The 10,000-nt window shown below is 40.1% G+C and overlaps 2 protein-coding genes across 2 annotated transcripts; one reads left to right on the top strand and one right to left on the bottom strand.

Annotated features, from left to right (window-relative positions):
• Positions 1 to 1,232: 1,232 nt before the first annotated feature.
• On the bottom strand, positions 1,233 to 2,367 carry LOC138053589 (uncharacterized). Its single transcript, XM_068900201.1, has 2 exons — positions 2,351 to 2,367; positions 1,233 to 1,947 (listed from the first exon to the last, which is right to left on the bottom strand). The coding sequence occupies exons 1-2, from the start codon at positions 2,365 to 2,367 to the stop codon at positions 1,233 to 1,235; spliced, it is 732 nt and encodes a 243-aa protein (XP_068756302.1).
• A 71-nt stretch (positions 2,368 to 2,438) lies between these two features.
• On the top strand, positions 2,439 to 3,479 carry LOC138053588 (uncharacterized). Its single transcript, XM_068900200.1, has one exon. It carries the CDS (start codon positions 2,439 to 2,441, stop codon positions 3,477 to 3,479), a length of 1,041 nt encoding a protein of 346 aa, XP_068756301.1.
• Positions 3,480 to 10,000: the final 6,521 nt, after the last annotated feature.

The following is a 10,000-nucleotide window of genomic DNA, read 5'->3' as shown; positions in this document are numbered from 1 at the left end:
CGCATCAAGTTAAGTAGGAGCCCACACTTGGCTAGCATAGGTCAGATGCAATCTCACGAGCGACACATAGAGCGACCTTTGCATCTGATAGGGAAGGCTGTTTGAGCAGTGTCTTCTAAGAAATCCGAGCATCTTGTTTGCCTTAGAGACCATGTTAATCACATGCTCATTCCAGGAGAGATCTTGACAAACCCCAAGGTCTCGAACCGACTCTACCATCTTTAGAGACACTCCATTTAGGGTGTAGGCTCTTGAGGGACTGTTTTGCTTACGAGTAACTCACAGATTCTCGCACTTGGCAGGCTGAAAAGAAAGCTCGTTTTGCAGAGCCCAAGAAGATAAGGCATGCAGATCTTTTAGAAGAGTGCGAACGTCGCTGTAAGTCTGGATTGGGTGCAAACATTTGGTGTCATCAGCGAACATTGCAATACGAGACGAGCCGACGCAGTCAGGGAGGTCATTAACATAAACAGTATTGGTCCGAGTACGGACCCTTGAGGGACTCCTGAACAAACTTCTTTCCATTGCCTGGACGCACCGTTAACAACAACGCGCTGGCGACGATAGGTCAAGTGGGGATGGCACACTGTGTAGAAAGCACATGTTAAGTCAAGATAGATGACGTCTGTCTCTAGTCCGCGGTCAAGAGATATACCAATTTCATGAAGGACAGAGAGAAGCTGAGTGGGACAAGTTAAAGTCATATACATATCTGGAAAATGAATTAATTACTTTAACGGAGCAAGAAAAATCAAAATATATACCATTATGATCCGAAGGCAGACAGTTGGTACAATCAACAATAACAGAGTCAAGTAGGTTTATTTCGCTAACGAGGACAAGATCTAGAATGTTGTGAATCTGAAAGACGTTCTCTGGTTAAAAATTGGTTAAAAATTATAAGCTTTCGGCTATCTATCTATAGCCTTTAACGAATGAAATATAAGAAGCACGAATTAAAATATATACGAAAAGGGGTGTAAAAATTCGATGCGGGTGAGAACTAAAATATGAATAAGAATGATCTAGAAAAAATTACAATAAAATAGAGTATTGTCTCGGTAACGGTTTAGAATTATTGTCCGCGTTAACAGTTTTAGCGGTATGCCAGGATTCCAAGGTTTTTCTAACACGGTAGTTGCCTTTGTCAATCACGCATGCATTATTAAAGTCAATAGAGTGGTCATTCTTCCATGCATGGCTGGCAATGTTTGACCCTTTCGCGAAATTTTTTAGGTTTCTTTGATGTTCTTTTTCCGCGTTAAAAAGCATCTTCCAGTTTCGCCAATGTAACTCCACGGACAGTCCGAGCACGGAATTTTGTAAACAACATTGCATTGTTGGTCCAAGGGCTGTCTTGTTTTTGGGGATGGGAATTCTTGCTGAAGGGTTTTAAGTGGTTTGGTGACGACTCGAATTTCATGTTTGCGTAATAATCTCATGAGGGGCTCTGTCAAGCCGCTAATATATGGAAGGCACGCAAATCCATGGGGTGTATTCTGTGGGTCAACCCAACTAAAGAACATTGCTACCAATTCTTCTGGTGATGGTACAGTTGGTGATGGTGGCTTCTTTCTATTTTTGGAAATATAAGAGATGACTGAGGACGGGTAGCCATTGGCTTTTAGTGCATCTGTGACATAGTTGGTCTCGCGTGATTTTCCTTCGTTAGTGCTTGGGAGATTAGACGCACGGAATAACAAAGTAGAGGCTGTGCTGATTTTGTGTTTTCTCTCATGATGTGAGGAGAAGTCTAGATATCTATCAGTGTGGGTTGGTTTTCGATAAACGTCAATGACAGCAACACCATTTTTTCTTGACACTAAGGTGTCAAGGAAGGCAATTTGTCCATTGTTCTCTTCTTCAATGGTAAATGTGATCTTAGGGTCGACAGCGTTTAAGGTGTCGTGGAAGGAATGGACAGCAGCTTTCTTGATGACAACAAAGCTGTCGTCAACGTCAACGTATCGTTTCCAAAAATAAGATTGACGAAGCTACTTATCGCAAACTTCATTCCACAGATGGTTCTCTACCTGCCTTTCGTGGCTCTATTAAACACCATAAACCTGGCTGCCCTCTTCGACCAATCGTTTCATGTATCGGCTCCGCCCTTTATAACACATCCAAGTTTCTATCAGATATCCTTTCTCCGATACAGAACCTTAATGGTTATTCTGTCCTCAACTCCTCCCAGTTCGCGAAACAAGTAGCTAACATCGAAATCTTGGACGACGAAGTCATGGTGTCATTTGACGTGGTGTCCCTTTTCACAGCTATCCCAGTGAATAAAGCTTGCGATTATATCCGCAATAAACTGAACTGTGACAACACACTACAGACCAGAACAAACCTCTCTACCGACGACATCATCTCTCTCCTTGACTTCACTCTTTCAAACAACTATTTTGTCTACAATAATCGCACATACAAGCAGATTCATGGTTGTTGCCATGGGCAGCCCTGTTAGCCCTATCGTCGCTAACCTCTGTATGGAAGTGATAGAAGAGTCAGCCATCAGCTCCGCCACTGTTCCGCCAAGGATTTGGAAACGATACGTTGACGACAGCTTTGTTGTCATCAAGAAAGCTGCTGTCCATTCCTTCCACGACACCTTAAACGCTGTCGACCCTAAGATCACATTTACCATTGAAGAAGAGAACAATGGACAAATTGCCTTCCTTGACACCTTAGTGTCAAGAAAAAATGGTGTTGCTGTCATTGACGTTTATCGAAAACCAACCCACACTGATAGATATCTAGACTTCTCCTCACATCATGAGAGAAAACACAAAATCAGCACAGCCTCTACTTTGTTATTCCGTGCGTCTAATCTCCCAAGCACTAACGAAGGAAAATCACGCGAGACCAACTATGTCACAGATGCACTAAAAGCCAATGGCTACCCGTCCTCAGTCATCTCTTATATTTCCAAAAATAGAAAGAAGCCACCATCACCAACTGTACCATCACCAGAAGAATTGGTAGCAATGTTCTTTAGTTGGGTTGACCCACAGAATACACCCCATGGATTTGCGTGCCTTCCATATATTAGCGGCTTGACAGAGCCCCTCATGAGATTATTACGCAAACATGAAATTCGAGTCGTCACCAAACCACTTAAAACCCTTCAGCAAGAATTCCCATCCCCAAAAACAAGACAGCCCTTGGACCAACAATGCAATGTTGTTTACAAAATTCCGTGCTCGGACTGTCCGTGGAGTTACATTGGCGAATCTGGAAGATGCTTTTTAACGCGGAAAAAAGAACATCAAAGAAACCTAAAAAATTTCGCGAAAGGGTCAAACATTGCCAGCCATGCATGGAAGAATGACCACTCTATTGACTTTAATAATGCATGCGTGATTGACAAAGGCAACTACCGTGTTAGAAAAACCTTGGAATCCTGGCATACCGCTAAAACTGTTAACGCGGACAATAATTCTAAACCGTTACCGAGACAATACTCTATTTTATTGTAATTTTTTCTAGATCATTCTTATTCATATTTTAGTTCTCACCCGCATCGAATTTTTACACCCCTTTTCGTATATATTTTAATTCGTGCTTCTTATATTTCATTCGTTAAAGGCTATAGATAGATAGCCGAAAGCTTATAATTTTTAACCAATTTTTAACCAGAGAACGTCTTTCAGATTCACAACATGTCTCATCCTGGTTACGGTGCAATTTTTAAAGATCTAGAATGTTGTCATTTCTACTAGGATCCTCTACTAACTGATGGGATGAATGTGTCAGATAGCATGTTGCAGAATGAATATTCAGGACCAACATCACTTCTGGCGAAACCAGATACCTCAACCAACTAATCTTTGGGTAGTTGAAGTCCCCTAAAATCAAAACCTCCACGTATCTTTTATCCCCAGCAATATCAGTTAGAGCCTTCAAATACAACAGAAACTCATCGTCGTCCGGCGCTGGGTAGCAAATTCTTACAAGGAGTAGCTTGTTCGCCTCTAGTTTGACTTCAATCACCAACATTTCCCCAGGAAGCGCTGGTTAACTCTTGTCCACTAAGTCTGACTTAATAGCGAGTAGAACTCCACCACCGGTGCGCTCGTAACAGTGAGGAAGGATCTCAGCGTCGGCCACGGTAGAGTTTAACCAAGTCTCGGTAATCACCACAATATCATAGTTGGCACTGTACACAATGTCCTGTAAAATAGCCAGCTTACACACAACAACTTCCTTTCCCTCAGGATCTTTGATAGTTGCCTTTTAACTCCGTGAATTTTGGTAAAACACAGAGAGTCAAGCCTCCAATCCCCAGACCTATAACAAACATCGTCTTTGTAAGAGCTTAAATAGCATGAATTTTAAACAGCTTGTCTCTACAACGACACGTCCAGTGAGTAATGCGTGCCTAGACCACATCTATACCAATAACCCACAGCGAATCGAAAACATTGTCTGTCCTAATATTGGTCTTTCCGATCATCTACTAGTCTTCGCAGTAAGGATATTCAACCGTAATTATGAGCGTAACCATCAACAAAAAGGTAACATCTACATCAAGCATCGATACATGAAAAATTTTAATGTGGAACAGTTCAAAGCTACGCTCAAAGAAACCCTGTGGGACTCAGTCTTTATTTTTGACGACATCGATGATATGCTCTCTTTGTGGGAATTGTTATTTAATACAGCATTGGACTCGAATTGTCCTTGGCGGGTCAAAAGAGTCGCAAAGGCCAGAAAACTACCTTGGCTGAATAGTTCTGTTACTAAGCAGCTGAGGGAGCGGGATAGGCTTTTAAAGATTGCTAAAAGATCGCAAAATCCTGCCGACTGGGAAAGCTACAAAGCAGCTCGGAATAAAGCAGTTTCATTACTGAGAAGAGCTAAGTCCCAATTCTTTAAAACCACCCTTGAACACAATAAGAACAATCCTAAGGGAATTTGGAAGACCATTATGTCCCTCATCGGTGTCAATAAACAACAATCACTTCATCGCTTGAGAATCGATGGGCATAATATCGTAATTAATAAAGAAATGGCTGAAGCATTTAATATTCACTTCTCAACAATTGCAAACAAGCTGAGGAATTTGTTACCTGACATACTGTTTGACACTGCTAAACTGAGTAACTTTGTAAGATCACAGAAGGACGAAAGCGCTATCTTCTCAAAATCGATTCCAATAAATCCACTGGCATTGATGATATCAGTTCTCGAATGCTTAAGTTGGCTGCTCCATTTATTGCACGTTCAATTGCAAGGTTGATCAACCTTTCTTTTTCTTTAAATGTGTTTCCTTGTCGTTGGAAAACTGCCAAGGTGACAGCGATGTTCAAGAGCAGAGACCCTGCTGACATTACAAACTATTGTCCAATTTCCGTTTTGCCCATACTGTCGAAGATTGCTGAGAGACATGTTTACAACGCACTCTACAGTTTTCTGTCTGAAAATGACCTAATTTATACTAGACAATCAGGCTTTCGTCCAAGACATAGTACAGAAACTGCCTTGATCAAGGTCATCGACGATCTCCTATTTAACCTCGATAATGACTGTGTTAGTGGGATGGTTTTGATTGATTATCGTAAAGCGTTGGACATGATAGATCATACACTGTTGTTAAAGAAACTTGAAGTTTATGGGCTTAGTACGGAAACCCTCCAATGGTTTACCTCTTATCTGACAAATAGACGCCAACTTGTTAAGTTGGGGGATAAACAGTCAAATCTTGCTAACGTTCCTCATAGTATTCCCCAGGGATCTATACTCGGCCCCTTGTTATTTATCGTCTTCATCAATGACTCACCCTTTCATGTTACTTGATCTACGATTGATTTGTATGCTGATGATACAACTTTGACTTCATCTGCGAATTATAGCTCAATTGACCAATTAGAACAGAACCTGAATTCTTCAGTTGCTGAAATCGCCGAATGGGCAGCTTCTAATAAACTACCGATCAATGAAAGCAAGACCAAAGCTATACTTATCACTGGCAAACGTCTTCTCTCAAAGATCAATTACGAGATGGCTTTAACTATTAATGGAACTAAACTTGAAGTCGTCCCTAGTGTTAAACTGCTGGGTCTTGAAATTGACGTTGAACTTTCATTTAATTCACATGTTGAGAAACTATGTACAAAGCTATCCCAGCAAATCGGAATATTAAAAAAGATACGATCTTGCCTGCCCATGAGACATTGCATTATGTCAGCTCAATCTGGACTAGCTGCGACAAGGAGAATCTAGGTCGTGTATTGAAGTTGCAAAAACGAGCGGCCAGGGTAATTTCTGATGCCGACAATCAAGCATCTAGTGTCAAGCTGTTCAATACACTTCAGTGGCTTCCATTTTATGAGGAATCGAAAATAGCTAAATGCTGTGTTGCGTACAAACGTATCAAGGGTGAAGTACCCTTATATACTGAAGGCTCTTTAATACTCAATAGTCATCAACACAATCTTGCTACAAGATATAGTAACATTAACTTTATCTGTCCAAGATTTAATCGTATGACTGAAGGCAGTAGATCATTTGAAGTTACTACTTGTCAACCACAGATTGTGCGCACACGCCAAAGGTGCACACAGAGCTCCGCTAAAACACAATGGAGAAAACCTATTGAAAGCATTTGTGAAAGTGCTTTTGCCAGGGTATGTGAAATTATGAGCCAGTCATTTACCGTCAATGATTTTTGAAGATTCTGAATTGTTTCTTCATTTTGAAGCGTCAATAGCTTGCTTATGGTAACAGAAGTATCTTGTCCTCTTATAAATTTAATTACCAAAGATATTGGTCCCTTTTGAAGTTGTACACCTAAGATGGTACAGATGTTCTTATTGCGTAGAGCCTGCATGATTTGAGCCTCTTTCATAAGCTCCTTTGTGTCATTGAAGAGTGATTGTTTTTCAACAACTTCTTTATTCAGCCGTTGGTATTGTCTTAAAAGGCAGCAACCATAGGACCCTTCTACCAATATGATAGTCTTAATATTTGGTGGACAAAGTGCATCATGATCGATGACATTGACATTTGCCCACCTGCTTTTCAGTGGTGTTGGCATGACAGATTTCCCTGCAAACTGGAAAATTAAGTGAAATTTACTAATTGGAATAAAGAAATTTATGTCATGCTATTCCTTAGTCTGACAAAATCTATATATTAGGTTTAGAGAAGAACAATGTTAACCTGATAAAAATAATGTAAAGATCTTTTTTTGTTAAGTATGCACATGTTTCTCGTAACATGCCATAAACATTTTGCGTATGGTAATATATCTGTTTATTAATATTCCTTTATGTTACTTACTATTCAAGAAATTAAAAATTAAAAAAAGTTATCGGAATTGCCACTAGCTCTTTGACTATGAAAGCTTAAAGGGAGAAGTAAAAGTATATTGTCAGAACTGGCAAATCAAGCATTCACGAAATGGAGACCAACCCTGTGAAAATCATGCAGCTGACAAATAGTGGTATTGTGATGTTCCGTGCATTTGTTGCTTTTCTTGTTAAGAAATTGTACATCATTACCTATTACATAAATCAGGATTCCTGAATTTGTGTTGCTTTGATTGCTGAAACAGTTCCCTCTATTTACCATAGTAAAAGTGAGCCAATCTCTCAGTTTGGAGGCACTCTCCTTTTTCCTTTTGTTTCTGAATGTCAGCGTCCTTCTTTTCCCGTTTGTTTCTCATTCCACTTTCCTTGACTAATTCGGGCCATAGAATGACCTTCTTCAAATTTTATTCACTCGCAATCAACACAGCGGTTAAACAAATGGTCATGGTCATTGTTTAAGGGGTGTATGGAAAAACCGGAACTGGAACCGGAATAGGAATAAGAACAAGAATTATTTCAGCTAAAAGAGTTGAATGTTATATTACACACTTTAAACTGCAAAATTGATTTTACGAATATTGTTGCGACAACAACGTTCGTACCACCGGCGTCACTCCTTTTTTCAACGGCTTGATTTATGAAAATGATTGACATCGAGACTCCTCCTTCTCCCTTGGTGGCATGGGAGGATGGATGAAAGGAGACAAAAGAAATGCTGAATCACCTTATTTATTGAAATAAAATATATTAAGGTAAAAGACTACGAACCTCACCTTCGAGATCTTGCCGCACTGGAGCTGAAGGGGAAAGAGAAGGGACAGGGAGAACCGCGGGGGAACGAGGAGGGTGTGAGCGAAAGGACTCCCTAATTAATATGCATACATAAGGCAGCTGCCAAATCTCTAACTGTCAAATGGCAGGAATGTTGTTTACTGCGCCATTATTCCACTCTCACGGCGGAGGGTAGGGTGAACCAAAACACCGTCGCCTGAAAAAGGAGCAATGTTTCAACGATGTGTGACAAGTTTGTGAAATGAGTTTACTGACGGAATATGTCTCAACAAAATCTTGTGTGAATTTGTTCAGACCATCGCTGAAAAAGAAATCGTTTGGTGTTGTATGCTACCCTGGACGACTAACAAATGTGGCTGGAATCCATTTTTAAAAAAAAGTATTTTCGAAAATTCTTCACAACTTGTTTGCAACGTGTGTGTAAGGAAAATTAAAAACTCGAATTTCTATTCAAACACTTTAAATCAGATCAAAAATACAAAGTTGGCGCCTTTTTATAAGGTTGTTTACGTGAGAGCTTGAAAACAAAGTGTTGTTGAATTCAACCACAATAGGTTGGTGTTGATTGACACAAATTTAATTTTTGCTAGCCAATCACGATTTTTACAATTATAATCTGAGCGTAAAAACAACAGCCTCCTTCCCCATCTTCCACGCATGCCCTCCTCATTCCCCCACCATTCTCTCTTTCCCTTCTCCTTCCCCTTCGAATGCCTGCTACGCAGGTTAATCAGTGCTCACCTTTCCTCTGTTTCTCCTTGATCTCCAATGCAGGGAGATCTGGAAGACGAGGTTTGTAGTTGTTTACCCCTAACATTTTATTCCAATAAATAAGGTGAATTTCTTTTGTGTTTTGTAGCCTCCTTTCATCCACGGCTTCAGTAACAACTTCACTCCCACGCCACCAAGGGACAAGAAGAAGTCTCAATGTCAATCATTCTCGTAACTCAAGCCGTTTAAAACAGGAGTGATGCCAATGGTACGAACTTTGTAGTCACAACAATATCCCTAATATATAGATTTAGCCAAGCCTAAAAGCTGAGCTCCTGGCTTGTTTATTTTTACTGGCTGTAGGATTAGTAAAAATAAAAGGCTTTAGAACTGTCCGCCTTTTGGTTTTCCCGGATATTGCTTAATTATGTAACATTTTCTTTCCTGCCTAACTAGTGAATTCCACGGTTAATTTCAACTGAAATACCGACTGATCGCATGAATCACAAAGGGATGAGTGTGATATCGGTTTTTCCAGCTAAATCTACTGTCGAATTCTCCAGTTAGGCAGTTAATTTTTGTTGAATGGCAAGAGTTTTAAAACAAAACAAGCAAATCCTCAGCAAGCGAACGGAAAAAAGCCATTTCAGAGTCCACTGTCAAACGCCAGCTAATAGGAATCACACTAAAATTAGAAATCACAGACGTACTATAGCTCGTGATGTGACAGATTGTCTTTCTCGGTTCAAGGTCAAACAAGGAGCTTTATTGATGTACATCATTTATTCCACTTATCTCTGGAAACGAGATCATTTACAATTCGATGTATTTCATCGAAACACGCCAGCTTTGCTAAGAACCAGAATCGGCTAGAAAGGACAAACTTCAAACAAGATCTCCAACAAATTACCTGTAAAAAACAAACTGGTGGTATTTCTCCTTATACTTTTACGAGAACTCATTGCGATTACACGTTTAGACCACAAGTGCAAAATTCTTGTCACTGTCGAGGCACATCGAAAAACAGTTAGGCAAGCGGAGTAAAAGAAACTTCTTGTTCGATTGCATTTTAAGGCCAAACAAACCAGCAACAGATCGATCGGTCTGTCCAAAAAGAGTACAGATGATTGTTATTTAATTCCAGTTAACAATAAAAATTCGAGTTTCATTCCTGAACAAAGGAA

The sequence above is a fragment of the Montipora capricornis genome, chromosome 6 (assembly GCF_036669925.1).
Source record: "Montipora capricornis isolate CH-2021 chromosome 6, ASM3666992v2, whole genome shotgun sequence".
NCBI lineage: Eukaryota > Metazoa > Cnidaria > Anthozoa > Scleractinia > Acroporidae > Montipora > Montipora capricornis.
The sequence above is the reverse complement of the archived record's forward strand: the minus strand, read 5'-3'. Positions and strand labels throughout refer to the sequence as shown.

Bases quoted from the DNA above. Each gene is read 5' to 3' on its own strand.
- LOC138053588 (XM_068900200.1), top strand. From the start codon at position 2,439: ATGGTTGTTGCCATGGGCAGCCCTGTTAGCCCTATCGTCGCTAACCTC.